At 42.1% G+C, this 17,678-nt stretch overlaps 1 protein-coding gene across 1 annotated transcript in view; it reads right to left on the minus strand.

Moving 5' to 3' along the window:
* Nucleotides 1-17,678, minus strand: part of ABCA13 (ATP binding cassette subfamily A member 13) — a 410,714-nt gene that overhangs the window by 305,192 nt on the left and 87,844 nt on the right. Inside the window, exon 3 of the mRNA XM_040354439.1 lies at nt 12,117-12,240. Coding sequence (XP_040210373.1) covers nt 12,117-12,240 — 124 coding nt within the window. The remainder of the gene's footprint in view (nt 1-12,116; nt 12,241-17,678) is intronic.

The raw sequence follows: 17,678 nt of genomic DNA on the forward strand, positions 1-17,678 counted from the left end.
CTCTGACACTGTCCCTCAATCAACAACAGCAACCTGTCCCTACCATAGCTACAACACAGTGACGAGCCATAAACCATAAGATGATGCAGATCTCAAAGAAAAAAAAAGTGTGCATGTTTAGATTTCTGAAGCAGGATACACCTCTCTGACACTGTCCCTAAGCAGCAACAGCAGCCTCTCCCTATCATAAGTAAAGCACAGTGACGAGCCATAAACCATAAGATGATGCAGATCTCAAAGAAAAAAAAAGTGTGCTTGTTTCGATTTCTGAAGCAGGATACACCTCTCTGACACTGTCCCTAAGCAGCAGCAGCCTCTCCCTATCATAACTAAAGCACAGTGACGAGCCATAAACCATAAGATGATGCAGATCTCAAAGAAATAAAGTGTGCTTGTTTCGATTTCTGAAGCAGGATACACCTCTCTGACACTGTCCCTAAACAGCAGCAGCCTCTCCCTATCATAACTAAAGCAGAGTGACGATCTGTGCTGTGTGCCTTGATCTAATATAGAGGCTGGTCACATGCTGGGTCACATGCTGCACTGGCCAATCACAGCCATGCCATAAGTAGGCATGGCTGTGATCAGTTCCCAGTCACAGTAGTAAAACAACTGGCGATTGGCTGCCGTGCAGCACGCCAAAACATACCCGAACTCCGAACCCAAGCTTTTTCCAATTATTCGGGTTCGGGTTCTGGAGCAAAAAAACCCAAAGTCCGTACCGAACCCGAACTTTACAGTTCGGGTTCGCTCAATCCTACTCTGTACACTTAATTCATTTCTATGAATGTGGTTGAGATTTCTCCTAGCAGACAACTGAAGATGGTGAACACTGTGGGCCAGATCCACGTACCTGAGCGAATTGTTGCGTCCGGCGTAGCGTATCTCTGATACACTACGTCGCCGTAACTTACAGCGTATTTTCCTTATCCTGAAAGAATTTGCGCCGTAAGTTACGGCGACGTAGTGTAACTTTGGCAGCGTAAGGGCACGCAATTCAAATGGATGTGATGGGGGCATGTTTTATGTTAATACGTCTTGACCCAATGTAAATTACGTTTTTTTTTAACGGCGCATGCGCCGTCCATGGGGGGAACCCAGTGCGCATGCTCGAAATTAACCCGCAACAAGCCAATGCTTATGACGTGAATGTCATTCTACGCAAAGCCAAATTCGCGAACGACTTACGCAAACAACGTAAAAAATTAAAAATTTTACGTGGGAACGACGGCCATACTTAACATTGAGTACGCCTCATATAGCAGGGGTAACTATACGCCGAAAAAAGCCTTATGGAAACTATGTAAAAAAAAAAGCGCCGGCCGGACGTACGTTTGTGGATTCGCATATCTAGCTAATTTCCATGCTCAACGCGGAATTCGACGGAAGCGCCACCTAGCGGCCAGCGGAAATATGCACCTTAGATCCGACGGCGTACTAAGACATACGCCAGTCGGATCTAGCCCAGCTTCAGGCGTATCTTGTTTTGTGGATACAAAACAAAGATACACCGGAGCAAAATAGAAGTTACGCGGCGTATCAATAGATACGCCGTCGTAACTTCTTCGTGGATCTGCCCCTGTGTCTTTAGGGTGAGCCAGCAGGGTGGCCTTGGGGAGACCTTTCACGTGGATATTCTTCACTTGTAAGATGTATTGTTTATAATTGATACATGTCAGGGCTGGGCTCTCAGCAGCTCTCTTCTCTGTGCTCAGGCTGCTCAGCTGTCAGATAATTGTCAACACTTATGGTTTCCACACTGGCTCACCTGGTGATCTTTACCTGCTTTTCATTCTCGCCTACAGCCTCTTCTGGCTATTTAAACTGCCTTGTTCATTCCTTTTGTGCCTTCGCCTTGGTCAACATATCTGGAGATTCTCTGCTGTGCTTCTCTAAAAAGACTGCCCGGCTGACGTCCCTTCTGGTTCCTGATCCTGTTCTTCTACCTCTGACTATGCGGATCTCTAGTTTCCTGATTACTGGCTTGTCTGACTTCCCGCATTGGCTTCCGATCCTGGCTTATGTTTTGGCTATGTTCACTGATCTGTACCATTTTTACCATTACATTAAAAGGTGTGATGTTTACTGTATTTACTGTTTCAGTCTGATTCATGATTCCTGACAGTAGGCAAAAGCCATGAATTCAGAAGATGCAGGCAATCCACCAAGTGGTAATATTTCTTTCCAGATTGAATGAGCAGGACCACCACATGGATCAGTTTGCCATAGCGTTACAGACGCTGATTCACACTGCTTACCTTGATCCTCCCCACTGTGGCTGTTCCAATACAACCAGTGTTGCAGGCCGTCCCTGCTGCTGCTCCAGTCTCTGTGCAGGCACCCGCCTCGAATATTTCCTCTGTAAGAGGTTTGTCTGGTTTTGCTTCACTTCCCCAGTGATTTGGGGATGATCCAGTTCAATGCAGAGGGTTTCTCAACCAGGTTTTTCTCAATGGTCTCTCAGATAGCATTAAAGAAGAGCTCTGGAGAAGTTAATTACGTTTGCCATTCTCATGTCAGACTCCGAGAGAGACCTTCATTTAAGGATCACTTGCGGAAGCCTCCTGTACATTTGGATTCAAGCTTTGTATTCTCACCCATGCCTCCCTCACCTGTCATGCCTCCTGGTACCGATTCTGCAATAGAACCCATGTAATTGAGCTTCACACATCTCTTTGTGAAGAACAGGGACTTTAGAAGGAGGGAGAGATTTTGCCTTTATTGTGGCCAGGCAGGTTACTTTTTTAAGTCTTGTCCTACCATTCCAGGGAAACTCCCACACCTTGAGGTCCTATAGGGGATCTCAAGGTGGCGTTGTTACATCCCCAGTTATCCCAAAAGATTAGTCTCTAGTTCTGGTTACCCTTTCTTGGTCTGAGTTGTCCATCGATACACAGGCTCTAATAGACTCTGGGTCTGTTCATAGATAGTGCCTTTGTATCTAAGCACTCAATTCCACTGCAGCTTTGTGCCACTCCACTTGCCATTGAGGCTATTGATGGGAGACCTTTACAGCCTGCCCATGTGACTCATGAGACTGCTCCATTGATCATAGCCAAAGGGGCTCTTCACCATGAGATAATCCACTTTCAAGTTGTTTCCTCGCCTCATTACCCGGTGGGCATTGGTTATCCCTGGTTACAGAGGCACTATCCCTCTTTTGATTAGCATTGTGCTGAGGTTCTTTCCTGGTCTCCACAATGCAGCAAAACATGTTTTCAGAAAGTGGTTAAGGTCCTGAGCATGTTTTCACTCTACTCTTTGCATTTTACCTCCACACTGGCCATATGATTGTGCAATTGACCGTCATCTTGGTGCCATGCCCCCTCGTGATTGGGTCTAACCTTTGTCTGTCTCGGAGGATAAAGCCATGGAGGACTATGTTGCAATTCACTTTCTCAAGTGTTCATCTGCAAATCCTCGTCTCCTGCAGGTGCTGGCTTCTGCTTTGTAAAAAAGAAGAGTGGTGAACTGTGACCTTGTATCCATTATAGGGGTCTCAATCGCATCAGGATTAAGAACGCTTATTTGAATCTGTTGATTGTGGAATAATTTGACCGCCTCAAGGGAGCAACGGTTTCACTAAACTCGATTTGAAAGGGACATACAATCTCATGAGGATCAAAAGAAGGCGTCAAAAGGAAAACTGTACTTAATACTAGGACGGGACATTACGAATACCTCATAATGCCATTTGGTCTTTGCAACGCTCCTGCAGCTTTTCAGGATTTCCTCAATGATGTCCTCCAAGATATGTTGCAGCAGTGTGTGGTGGTTTATCTCGACAATATTTTCATATATTCAAAATCCCTAGAGAGCCACCACACAGATGTATCCAGTGTGCTACAGTGGTTGAGAGATAATAACCTGTAATGTAAGTTTGAAAAGTGCGAGTTCCATCGTGAACTCTAAGATTCTCAAATTCTAAGAAATTGTCTCCTGCTGAATGTAATTACGAGATTGGGGACAGAGAATTGTTAGCTATCATTTTAGCTCTTAAGGAATGGAAGCATCTTCTTGAGGCTACCACTGTGCCGGTCTTAATTTTGACTGACCATAAGAATCTCACATTCTTGTCTGAAGCAAAACGCTCATCTCCCAGAAGGGCGTCATTGTTTTTTTTTCCTGTCAAGCATTAATTACAGTCTCATTCTTACCCAGTATTAAGAATGCAAGGGCTGATGCATTGTCACAACAGTTTTCCTTCTCCTCCAAGATGGAGTCAGTTCCCGATCACATTCTAGCCACTATTCGCACTAGTCTCACTTCACCTTTGGGTGACAGAATTCTTGCTACTCAGATCCATTTTCCCCCTGAGAAACCTTTTAACTGCTGCTTTGTCCCTGAGAATCTCTGCACTGCTTTGCTCTAGACTTACCATTCTCCCAAGGCAGCTGGTCACCCAGGGAAGAATCAACTCATCTGATCCATTTCCCAACAATTCTGGTGACCTAGTCACACTCATGTAAACACCTTTGTAGCCGCTTGTTCTGTGTGTGCTCATAGTAAAACACCACAACACCTTCCAGTGGGCCTCCTACAACCCATATCCAATGAGGAGAGGCCTTGGACCCACGTGTCTATGTTTTTTGTGGAGTTACCCAACTCCCAGGGCAACACAGTTATTCTTATGGTGGTTGAACAGTTCTTGAAGATGTCATATTAGTTTATTCCACTTAAGAAGTTGCCTACATCCAAAGAACTGGCATCTGTTTTCGCTCAGGAGATCTTTCGGTTACATGGGCTACCCAAGGTTATCATCTCAGACAGGGGTAGTCAGTTTGTGTCCAGGTTTTGGCGACCCTTTTGTGCACAGTTGGGAATTCAGCTTTCCTTCTCTGCGTATCACCCGCGGTCCAATGGGGCCTTCGAGCAGTTTCTACATTACTATATTTCTGACCACCTTAACAACTTGTCAGACCTCTTACCTTGGGCAGAGTTTGCTCACAATAGTGCTGTAAATGCCACTTCCAGATTGTCCCAGTTTATGGCGAATTATGGATTCCAGTCATCCATGTTGCCTGACACATTTGTTCCTCAAAGAATTAGAGAAGCATCTCCATGATCTCCGTTCCACTTGGGTGCAGGTCCAAGAGTCCTTGCGACATGCAAGTGATAGGTAAAGGCTCCATGATGACCACAGATGCCTACCTGCACCTTCCTACCAAGTTGGGGAGAGGGTCTGGCTGCCATCTTGTAACCTCCCAGTGCATGTTCCCTCACTGAAACTGCATCACCGCAGTATATTGGGCCTTTCTGTATTCTTTGTAGAATCCACCCAGTGGCTTACTGTCAGGAATGTACTGGTCACAATATGTCTGTGACCCTGAGACACACAGGAGTGCACATGCATGAACTACCCATCCAACTGTGAATAAACGTTTGCCAGTGCAATATGCGCATGTGGTAGAGGTTGCATTGGTGCTCAGTGGCCTATATAAGTGCAGTAGCTTCACTAGTCCTTTGTTGTTTTATCTGCAGCTGTTCCTGTATCCCTGCATCTGATCCTGTTGATTCCTGTGTTTGGCCCGGCTTTCCTCGGACTTTGATTGCTACCTACCTTGAACTTGGCTTGTTCTGGACTTGCTCTGCCTGTTGATATCTGCCTGATCCTGTGTTTCTGACTCCTGCCTGTACCCTAATGACTCCTTGCCTGATGTCTGTGCCTGCATCTGCCCATTTGTTACTAGGCATGTGCAAAAGGGAAAATTTCGTTTCGTTTCGTTTCGTTTTAATTCGTTATTTAATTAATTTCGTTAAGTTAGGTTCGTTACATGTGTTAAATTCGTTTTCGGAACTCGTTCGTTTTCGACCGAATTTCGAAAAATCCGGTCGAATTCGAAAATTCTCTCTTCGAATATAATTTCGAAATTCGATCGGAATTCGAAAAAAAAAAAAAAAAAAAAATCGAATTCCAAATCGAAAACCCGCTGACGAAATTCGATCGGAATTCCAAAAAAAAAAAAAAATTTTTTTTTTTCGAATTCCAAATCGAAAACCCGCGGACCAAATTCGATCGGAATTCCAAAAAAAAAAAAAAATTTTTTTTTTTCGAATTCCAAATCGAAAACCCGCGGACCAAATTCGATCGGAATTCCAAAAAAAAAAAAAATTTTTTTTTTTTCGAATTCCAAATCGAAAACCCGCGGACCAAATTCGATCGGAATTCCAAAAGAAAAAAAAAAAAAAAAAATTTTTTTTCGAATTCCAACTCGAAAACCCGCGGACGAAATTCGATCGGAATTCGAAAAAAAAAAAATCGAATTCCGATCGAATTTCGATTCGGAATCGAAAACGTTCGTTCGGATTCGGTAAATTCATTAATATTGCAATTCGGGAATTCGTATGCATCCGAATGTCCGAATAATGAAAAATTCGTCCGAATTTCGATTCGGAACGAAACGAAATGCACATGCCTATTTGTTACTAGACCTGGCTTGTCCGACTATGCACCCAGTCACTACACTTTAGATCTTCCTTCCGTCATGCGTATTTCTAATGTGTTTCATGTTTCATTATTAAAACGTTTGGTGAGCAACCGCTTCACCACCTCGGGACCATGTCCTCGCCTGGTTAAGGTTGAGAACCATGAGGAGTATTAGATACAATCTATAATTGACTCCCATAGGTTCCGTGGGCACATACAGTACCTTGTTCATTGGAAAGGGTATGGTCCGGAAGAGCGCTCTTGGGTTTCATCCTCAGAAGTACATGCTCCTGTCCTCCTCCATACTTACCATAGATGTTTACCCGCACAACCTGGTGTCCCTCTGAGGGGAAGGGGTCATTGAGGAGGGGGTATTGTCAGCAGCTCTCTTCCCTTTGCTCAGGCTGCTGAGCTGTGGATAATTGTCAGATATTATGGTTTCCACAGTGGTTCACCTGGTGATCATTGCCTGCACATCGGTCCCGCCTACAACCAGCCCCTTCTGGCTATTTAAACTGCCCTGTTAATTCCTTTTGTGCCTTTGCCTTGGTCAACACATCTGGAGATTCTCTGCGTTGTTCCTGTAAAAGACTTTGCCCAAGTGACATCCATTTTGGTTCCTGGTCCTGTTCTTCTGACTCTGACTACGCTGATCTCTGGTTTCTCAATTACTAGTTTGTCGCACTACCCACATTGGCTTTCGATCTTGGCTTATGTTTTGACCACATTTACTGATCTGAACCATTTTTACCAATACATTAGAAGGTGTGATCTTTACTGCAATTTCTCAGTTTGATTCATGGTTTCTGACAATACATATTTTACTTGCATTATGTGGTAACACTGTTTGTTTTTAATTAGGTGCAACCCCATTTGCCAATATTCATGAGTGCGTTTAGTCTTGTAAATCTGTAGTACTAGAATTTGTTAGAAAATTTTACATTTATTTATTATTAAAGCCTTATATTTAATCTCATAAATTCTAAAGTCAAAAGAGATAATAACAAGGAATATATAAAATCTTTATCTTACAAATAGCCATTTAACCACTTGCTGACCACCTAACTGTAAATGTACGTAATTTTTTTACGTTAAATACCAGGATTATGGCAGCAGTTAGCTGCCATAACCCTGGTATCTTTTTCTGTTAGGTGGTCGGCTTTCAGATAAAAGTGATCCCAGTGGCAGATTCGCCATGCGACCACTTTTATAGGTGGCAGGAGAGGTGCCCCCCCTCCTGCCATTTACCGGTTGTTTTCAGGTTTACCAGACCTGTTGGTAGACTCAGAAGCGATCCGGTCTGCCAGATAGCTGGGCAGAAATTTAAGTAAGGGCAAAATGGCCCTCACTTGGCTCTATGCCCTCGGAGGACCGGAGAAACCTTTGATGTCCCATCGGGTTCTTGGCCATCAACATCCTTTTCCTTTTTTTAATACAAGGGATGTTTACATTCCTTGTAGTAGGACTAAAAGTAATAACAAAATTAAAAGGATGGTGTAAATATAAAAAATGAAAAAAATATGTAAGCACCCCATCCCTGCTAGCTTGCACGCAGAAGCGAATGCACATGTAAATCATGCCTGCATATGTGAACGGTGTTCAAACCACAAGTAAGGTATTGGCGAGCCACTTAGAGCGAGAGGAATAATTCTGTAAACAAACGTCAGAAAAATGCCTGGTCTTAAAGTGGTATGTTTATAAACTTTTGTAAAAATGTTCATTCTGTGAAACTGCATATACATACTGTAGGCTAGATTCAGATAGAATGGTCTATCTGTCCGCCCGGCGATACGTTACGCCGCCGTAATTTAGGGCGCAAGTTCTGTATTCAGAAACAACTTACGCCCTTAGTTACGGCGGCGTAACGTATTTGTGTCGGCGTAAGCCCGCCTAATTCAAATGTGGATGATGTAGGCGTGTTTTATGTATATTAACTGTGACCCCGCGTATTCAACGTCTTTTACGAACGGCGCATACGTGAAAAAATCCCAGTGCGCATGCTCGAAATTCCGCCGCAAATCGTCATTGCTTTCGACGTGAACGTAAATTACGTCCAGCCCTATTTGCGAACGACTTACGCAAACAACGTAAAATTTTCAAAACTCGACGCGGGAACGACGACCATATTTAACATAGGATACGCCTCATATAGCAGGGGTAACTATACGCCGGAAAAAGCCTAACGTAAACGACGTAAAAAAATGCGCCGGACGTACGTTTCTGAATCGGCGTATCTAGCTAATTTGCATATTGCTCGCGTAAATCTATGGAAGCGCCACCTAGCGGCCAGCGTAAATATGCAGCCTAAGATACGACGGTGTAAAACACTTACGCCGGTCGGATCTTAGGGAAATCTATGCGTAACTGATTCTATGAATCAGGCGCATAGATACAACCGGCCGGACCCAGAGATACAACGGCGTATCTGGAGATACGTCGTTGTATCTTCTCTCTGAATCTACCCCATTATGTGTGAACACTGGCACAAGATAATGTTACTAAGCTATTTTCATTTCAGGTTGAAGGTTTTTCATTCATAAGAATCATATGAATCAGGAAAATACTGCATTATGACCACCAAATGGAGCTGAAAATCATAGTTAATAAGATTTGTTTTCTATAATCATCAGCATCATCTAGTGGCCATATTATGTTATTCTCCTGATCCATGGTATTCTTATAAATGATGAACATCTGATCAGGAGAGAAAATAGCCTAGTAACGTTAATTTTACTGGAATTTACACACAACAAATGTGCATGCAGTTTCACAGGATGAATAGCTCTTTAAGGCTGGGTTCACACTGCCGTGTGGAGCGACTCACAGCTGGGGTCTGGTGCATCCCTGTTCACTGCTTCAGGTCCGATTTCAGTCTGAATTGTTGGCTGAATTCGGACCTGAAATGGACCAGAAGATGCACAGGACACCTGTGCAATTCCCTTCCGTATCGGTCTCAGAGCTGTGTGAATCGGCTCCATTGAGAGCCAATCACAGTCTCCTGACATGCAAATTGAATGCAGGGAAAACTGCATTCAATTCGCAATAGTGTGAACTCAGCCTCAATGTTTTATAAATACACCCCTTAGTTTTCAGAATACACAGGGATTTAAAATAATAAAGCATCATAAATAAAAAAGGGCTTTTAACCTCTTCCATACCGGGCAGTTATACACCCATCCATACCAGGCCTATTCTGGCACTTCTCTCCTACATGTACAAATCATATTTTTTTTGCTAGAAAATTACGCAGAACCCCCAAACATTATATATGTTTTTTTAGCAGACACCCTAGGGAATAAAACGACGGTCATTGAAACCTTTTATCTTGCACGGTATTTGCGCAATAATTTTTCAAACGCCTTTTTTTTGGAAAAAAATTGTTTCATGAATTAAAAAAATTAAAAAACAGTAAAGTTAGCCCAATTTTTTTGTACCTAACATGTCACGCTTTAAAATTGCGCACACTCATGGAATGGCGCCAAACTTCGGTACTTAAAAATCTCCATAGGCAACGATTTGAAAATTTTTACAGGTTACCAGTTTAGATTTACAGAGGAGATCTAGTGCTAGAATTGTTGCTGGCACTCTAACGCACGCGGCGATACCTCACATGTGTGGTTTAAATGGCGTTTACATATGTCGGCGGGACTTGCGTGTGCGTTCGCTTCTGCGCGCAAGCTACCGGGGACAGGGGCGTTAAAAAAATAAATTTTATTTCTTTTTTTTTTTTTATATATTTATTTCTTTTTTTACACTTTTTTTTTTAATTTTTTTTTTTTTTTTGATCACTTTTATTCCTATTACAAGGAATGTAAACAACCCTTGTAATAGGAATGTGTGTGACAGGTACTCTTTATGGAGAGATGCGGGGTCAATAAGACCCCACATCTCTCCTCCAGGCTGGAAAGCATGAAATCGGTGAAAAAAATTCACCGATCTCTTGCTTGCTGTTGCTTAGCAGCCGCAATCGCGGCTTTGTTTACTTACGGGGACCCGGGCGTGACGTCATCACATCGCGCCCGGGTCCTCCGACGGTCATAGAGATGACTGGTGACCATCTGGTCACCAGTCATCTCTATGCTTCCTGCGCGCGCCGGACGATTCGTTCTCCGGGCCCCCGATGGCACGGGAGAGCCCGGAGAAGCACCGGATGGCGGCGGGAGGGGGGGATGTCCCCTCCCGCCGCCTGTAAGAACGATCTAGCGGCGGAACCGCCGCTATGATCGTTCTTACGTTGTGCAGAATCGCCGGCAGTTTAGAAGGATATCTGTATGATGCCTCTAGCTGCAGGCATCATTCAGATATCCCCCCACAAAGCCCAGGACGTCATATGACGTCCACTCAGAACGGCAGAGGTTCTTTGTGGACGTCATTTTACTATGGGCCGGTAGGGAAGTGGTTAAAAGACAGAAAGAAAAATGTAAAATGTTCTTAGTTAAATAAACTTTGATGAAAAATATAACAAAAAGTAAACTAAAAACTTGTCAATGATATGTTGAGGAAAGTGCAAAACCAGAGGGGATTCTCACTGGTACTGCTATCTTAATGTATTGATGTTGATGTAAATGATCTGATTCCCAAGCAGGCACCTTCTAAACTCCAAAGGATCTTCACATTCTCCTTGGTTTGTAGTGTAATCTAACACACATGGAAATTTAAGAAGTGTCACACCACTACTAAGAGACCCAGATACAACTTAATTCCAATAAAAGTCAGCAGGACAATTCAAAAAGTAGCTTACGCACTTTGGGGGTCAAAGAGCACCCTCTTCATCTGGGCTTGACAATAATGTATATGCATAATGTATAGTAAGTGAACTGAACCTTTATAGGTAGATTCACAGAGAGCGCCGCAACTTTAAGGCAGCGTAGCATATCGTATTTACGCTACGCCGCCTTAAGTCAGAGAGGCAAGTACTGTATTCTCAAAGTACTTGCCTCCTAACTTAAGGCGGCGTAGCGCAAATGCGGCGGGCGCAAGTGCGCCTAATTCAAAATAGGCTGAGGGGGCGTGTTTTATGTTAATATGCTTTGACCTGACGTGATTGATGTTTTTTTGGAACGGCGCATGCGCCGTCCGCCTACATTTCCCAGTGTGCATTGCGGCTAAGTACGCCGCACGGTCCTATTGATTTTGACGTGGACGTAAATGACGTAAATCCCTATTCACGGACGACTTACGCAAACGACGTAAAATTTTCGAATTTCGAAGCGGGAACGGCGGCCATACTTTAACATTACTATTCCAACTATTTGTTGGAATAACTTTAGGCCTGATAAAGCGTTACGTAAACGGCGTATCTGTACTGCGTCAGCCAGGCGTACGTTCGTGAATAGGCGTATGTAGTGATTTACATATTCTACGCTGACCGCAATGGAAGCGCCACCTAGCGGCCAGCCTAAATATTGCACCCTAAGATAGGACGGCGCAAGCCGTCGTATCTTAGATAGATTTAAGTGTATCTCTGTTTGAGAATACACTTAAACTTAGGTCGGCGCAGATTCTGAGTTAGGTCGGCGTATCTACCGAAACGCCGACCTAACTCTACCTGAATCTAGCTATTACTGTTATTTTTTAACTGTGATTGCAAGCATAGGCCATGTTGGCAACTGATTTGGTAGCCAAATTTGTCAATGATATGTGGCAGGTGCTGATTCTTGTTTATTTAGAACAAGTTAAACATACTCACCATATGTTGTTGCTGTCCTCAGAACTGAACACCTTATCTTTACATCTTGAACCTTCATTGCATAGCAAGCTCTGAATAAATGGAAAAATTCCATGACTAGGCAAATTCCGTGGTTCTAAATAGCCTACAAGGAAAATAAATACATTACATGATTATTTAAAAAATCTGTTTTAGTGCTTATTAATGCAAATAATTGCTTTCCATGCTCTCAGCCTTGCAAATATATTTTGATAATAGGGTCAGTATCTAGAATGTAGGGCGAGTTTAATTAAAATTAGTGTTTGCTTTGGAAAAGGAGGTTAAAGCCAAGTTTCAGACAAATCTTTTTTTAGTTTTGGATAGAATGATAAACTGTATGGTTTTGCTGTAAAATTGTGAAATCTGCCTGTGTCCTCATAGAGCAGCTTTCTCTTCTTGTCCTGTTAAGCACAGGACACCAAAAGGGATTACAAATTAACAGAGGTCCTTATTCTTTCTTACTTATCTATCCAAACCTAAACAAAATATTTTGGCTGGCGTTGGAATTAGGTTAAGTTAAGTTCTAAAACTTTAACAATTTATCCCCTCAAGAGTCATTCCCAGGAATATGTACCCAGTGGCGTCTCCAGCTTTCATATTTAGGGGGGGCACATGGGGGGGACAGGGACAAAAGTAGGGGGGCCAATTATAAAATGCAATTATATATATATATATATATATATATCCTGGGGCCCTTTACTACGATCCCACTATGGGCCCTTTCACATGTTCTGCAGTGAGCTCCCTTCCTACTATACTGGGGCCCCCCAGGGTGGCAGAAAACAAGAGATATGTCACATAGCTGTTTTACAGAGCTGGTCTGGCGTCTGTCTCCTTGGCAGCGGCGGCAGTCTATTAGGATCTAGTGCTGGTGACATTATGGGTGCATGCAGGGGAAGGCTGGCACTATTGGTTATAGAGAGCCGAGCCCCCAGCTGGTCACCTAGCAGCAGTAATGCTGTATAACCTTCTCTGTTGACATGCTGATCGGCATGTGATCCAGGTGATGCTCCCAGTCAGATCTAATAAACACAGTATTTATTAGCATCAAGAGTACAACCACATAAATATAATCAACCGTATGATCAGCAGCCATGTGGGCTCTATGCCTGTAAAGTGTGGGCTTTGATCAATAAAATCACTGATATTTATGACTAGGATTTGACTAAGAGCATCACCTGGATTGCATCCCGATCAGCATGTCAGAGAAGGGTCCACTGCTGCTAAGCAACCTGCAGGGAGCTCAACTGTCTACAACCAATAGAGATGGGCTCGGGTGTGTTTGAAATCCCACATGCCCAATCCCGCCAGGAAGCCGACACTCCACAGTGCTAATCAATGTATGGGCTGCCTAAGAGCTGATCTGCCTAACTGAAAGTGAAAGTAAATTGTGAATGTTTTTAAAGAACAGGAGAGGGGGAGGGAGACAGATCGGGGGGGACAGAAGGGATGGAGATAATGTAGTTCAGCGATTACAGTGTACTGCAGTCTGCAGTGCACACACTTAAACACGGCCCAGGCTAGAATATCTGGTTGTGTGAGCGCTCGCATTATGCAGTGTCGGCGAGCACAGGGAGGGGGAGGAATTCCCTGCAGAGCTTACTGGGGACGCTCTCCCTCTCGGGGAGCAAAATACAAAAATTGAGTCTGTACCCCCTTAAGAAGAAGGAAGAAACATATTTTTCAACAACTGTATACGATGCTTTGTTAAGGTTTTCGGTAAGTATGAGTTAATGAAAACAATGTCCCAAAGGGGGTAGGACTATAACTGTGGGGAGAGGGGCAGCATGGCTGGGGAGGAGTAGCTTGTAATCATTGACATTAATGACGACAATGTGTGCAGTATTTGCAAGCTGGGCACATACATCGAGACCCTATCTTTTTGCCACATCTGATTTCAGCTGAATTTCAAGGAGATCCCCAGGTCTGATTATCTGCATACCAAGTCTGTATGGGGGGCACAAGGATTATTTTGAGAAATATCATAAGATTTCAAACAAGGGCTGTTCTTGCTCCAAACTCACCAAAAGTCCTTATGAAAATACTGATTTCCATCATTTATAAGGCCAGAATTTTTGGCTTGCGTCAGCCCTCCTTTTTCCAAAGAAATATTTTTCATTTAATTTAGAGATTTATCATCAGCAGTAAATAGTGAGGTTTTTTTTACCTTGACACAATAAATTTAATGTGTTTAGCTTTCCAAATATATCAGGAAAGTTTGCTATGCCCTGTATATTGGTTTCACAAAAATTATGATCAATACATCTCTGCAGTTTGCCTCATGCTGACAAGTTGATTTTGTTCTGGCCTGAATAACAAGCATATGGATTTTACTGTGTAATTCCAATGATTACATCAGCACCTTTCCATGACTCAGCCAATGAAACTTTGTATAAAATCGTTGTAAATCACAGTCTATGCCAAACTCATATCAAAGTTGTTTGAAAAGATTGTATTTTAATTACTAAATTTTACATAATTAAATTTTGCAACTAAATTAAATATATATTGTTTTACAGTCATGGTTTTCACAGGCACTTTTTTTTGTAAAGTAGACACTTTTATAAAAAAAATAAAAAATGTCAATGCAAATGTCCCAGCAAATACAGAAAAGCAGAATTTCATACATGTTTATAGTGACAAAGAGTTTAAATTACAGAAATATGATTAGCACATAGTGGTACAACTAGTTGTTGACTAAGATGTTACTTCCACAGTACACTTCAACTGGAGTTACCCAACGCATTTCAAACACAAAATGTGTTCTTCATCAGGGAGGTACCACACTAAGAAGCAATAACATCATATACAGTATAAATGTGCCATAGCGCAAAGTTGTTCACTAAATATCTCATTCAGTGTATTCAAAATACATACTGTCATAACTTATATCTCTGGAGACATACAGAAATGGATTGATCATGTAATAGGGACAGAGATAGGCGAAAAAGTTTTGTCGGTCTATGTCTCTAAAATGTGCCACATCCAAAAATGAATCAAGAAAGAGGAGATCCCCTGACTGGACTTTTCAGGCACAAGGATTACAGCCACGTATTGAAAAAATATAAATATAATTTATTATACAAAACCAATATACATTAAAAGAAAATACGCTGTGTATGGAATGAATACAGTACGGAGTAAGAATTACAACCAAATAAAGATAAGTATGTAAGGCATGATTATCCACATTGCACTTGACGTTTTGGCAAGACAACTCTCTTTCCTCAGGGGTATAGGAGAAAGAATCAGCCATATATCTATAATATGTAGGATAATAAATTAGCATCAAGTATCAGAAAAATCATAGGGACAGAGATAGCACATCCAAATGCAACAAAGCCCTATACAGTGACACAGTGTTGGCACCAGTTCTAGAATAAGCACATCAAAATAGTAGTGCCTTTTTTGCCAACAAAAAGGTACTGTAAGTATTAGCCTATAAAGAGGGCAATTATTACTTATTAAATTATATTCAACTGTAACCAACTTATAAAGGGTCACTCTATTTTCTTCCTTCTCAATGCTTTACTCACAATTTGGATGACTAGCCCCATTTCTCTCCTACCCCATCATCACAACTCTGCTAACACTTCACCAGTACCACCTATACAGTCATCAACACTGCCTACTAAACCATCCCATCAAGATCTTTCCATTCAAAAACACAAACCCTCCATACAAATGAAGTGTTGAGTGTTCAACCAGAGGAGAAAATAATATCAAGGAGACCTCTGCACTGTATACTAAGGGACGCATTTATAAAAAAAAATGCAGATCTATTCATACTTTGAAACTGCATGTGCATTGTGCATTTGTTTTGTGCGAATGGGGTTAAAAATAAATGTTATTTTCTCTCCAGTTTATTTATTTTTTCATTAATAAGAATAGAGTTAACTAGGGAAATACCACACTATTACCACTATGATCAGGTTGATGATCAAAGTAAATACTGTAAGTATTTAAGTGTAATAAATCAGCTACTGCAGAGAGTTAACCACTATAAAGAATTGAAACAATGTTGCAGAGACAAAAATCTGTTGTTGACAAGTTTACCAGACTTTCAGATGCAACTTGAATCACACAGAATCACATGACAAGGGGAAATCACATTTTTTTCAATGGTGTCTGTTTGTAACAGCTGGAACGCATACGGCGGGCACGTGATTACGTCATCGCCCGGCGCCACGTGCGTTCCACTGTGGAACGTGGAAGTGCGCCGCAATTCATGGCGGTTCTCTCTTATGCACTGCACCTGCCTTAACCCTATAAACAGAAAGTTGTGAAGTTTGCACACCGTTCTATTATTGTCAGCTGTAGCTCAGCCACGCTACAATCAATGGTGCCATCGCTCCCCACGCTGCAACCCTGTAGAGCCTGTAACTCCTGCATTAATGCTGCTACATTAACTGCAACAGACTGCCATTGCCGGGGACAACCTTAGAGACCTTCCTTGCTGACACCCTACACTACAGAATCCCTTGTTGCTACACTGAAGCCCTGCAAACGGATAAGTAGCACTATAGAAAGATCTGCTGCATATATTCCTCCTAAAACAATTGCTGTTATTTATTATGGCTTGTAGTTACTAACATACTACTTGGGACAAACTGTTCTGACTATGGCGGTTTGCTGAGGAACATCTTAACCACTTCCTTACTGGGCACTTAAACACCCTGACCAGACCAATTTTCAGCTTTCAGCACTCTCACACTTTGAATGAGAATTACTCAGTCATGCAACACTGTACCCAAATAATTTTTTGTCCTTTTTTTCATACAAATAGAGCTTTCTTTTGGTGGTATTTGATCACCTCTGAGTTTTTTATTTTTTGCGCTATTAATGAAAAAAGACCGAAAATTTAGAAAAAAAAATTGTTTTCTTAGTTTCTGTGATAAAATTTTGCAAATTATTAATTTTTCTTCATAAATTTTGGCCACAATTTACACTGCTACATGTCTGATAAAAAATAACCCACATTTTTTGGTCTGTGTGAAAGTTTGAGTCTACAAGCTCCCAGTTGATGGTGGCTTCACATGTGGACTCTCTGACCAGAAGTGCATTCTTTGAAAAAAGTGCCTGAGTTAAAAACCAGGAGTTTGCTATCAACTGCTTCTGCTTGCAAGGGTTGCCTTTTTCTCTGACACTTTTTAAACAGCTTTTTTTTTCTTTTTCCTTTCTGCTTTTTCCTTTCTGCTAATTAAGGGGAGGGTTTAATTGTTCACAGGTGTGTGTTTGTTCACAGGTCTTCACAGGTGAGTATAAAGTGGCTGTACAAACTCCCATAGGAGCTGGCTCCCAGTTGATGGTGGCTTCACATGTGGATTCTCTGACCAGAAGTGCATTCTTTGAACAAAAGTGCCTGAGTTAAAAACCAGGAGTTTGAAACAGGAGGCAAGACAGGAGTCTTCATTATTATTTTTTTTCAATCACTGATCCAGAACAAGCTTGCAGCTAATAAAGTTGGAACTCTTGATATATAGATTCAGCGGTGCAGCATACGCTCTCACCTTAGTCTGCTCACCCCAGGGATAGTGAGAGCAG

Source organism: Rana temporaria, chromosome 5, assembly GCF_905171775.1.
Source record: "Rana temporaria chromosome 5, aRanTem1.1, whole genome shotgun sequence".
Taxonomy (NCBI): domain Eukaryota; kingdom Metazoa; phylum Chordata; class Amphibia; order Anura; family Ranidae; genus Rana; species Rana temporaria.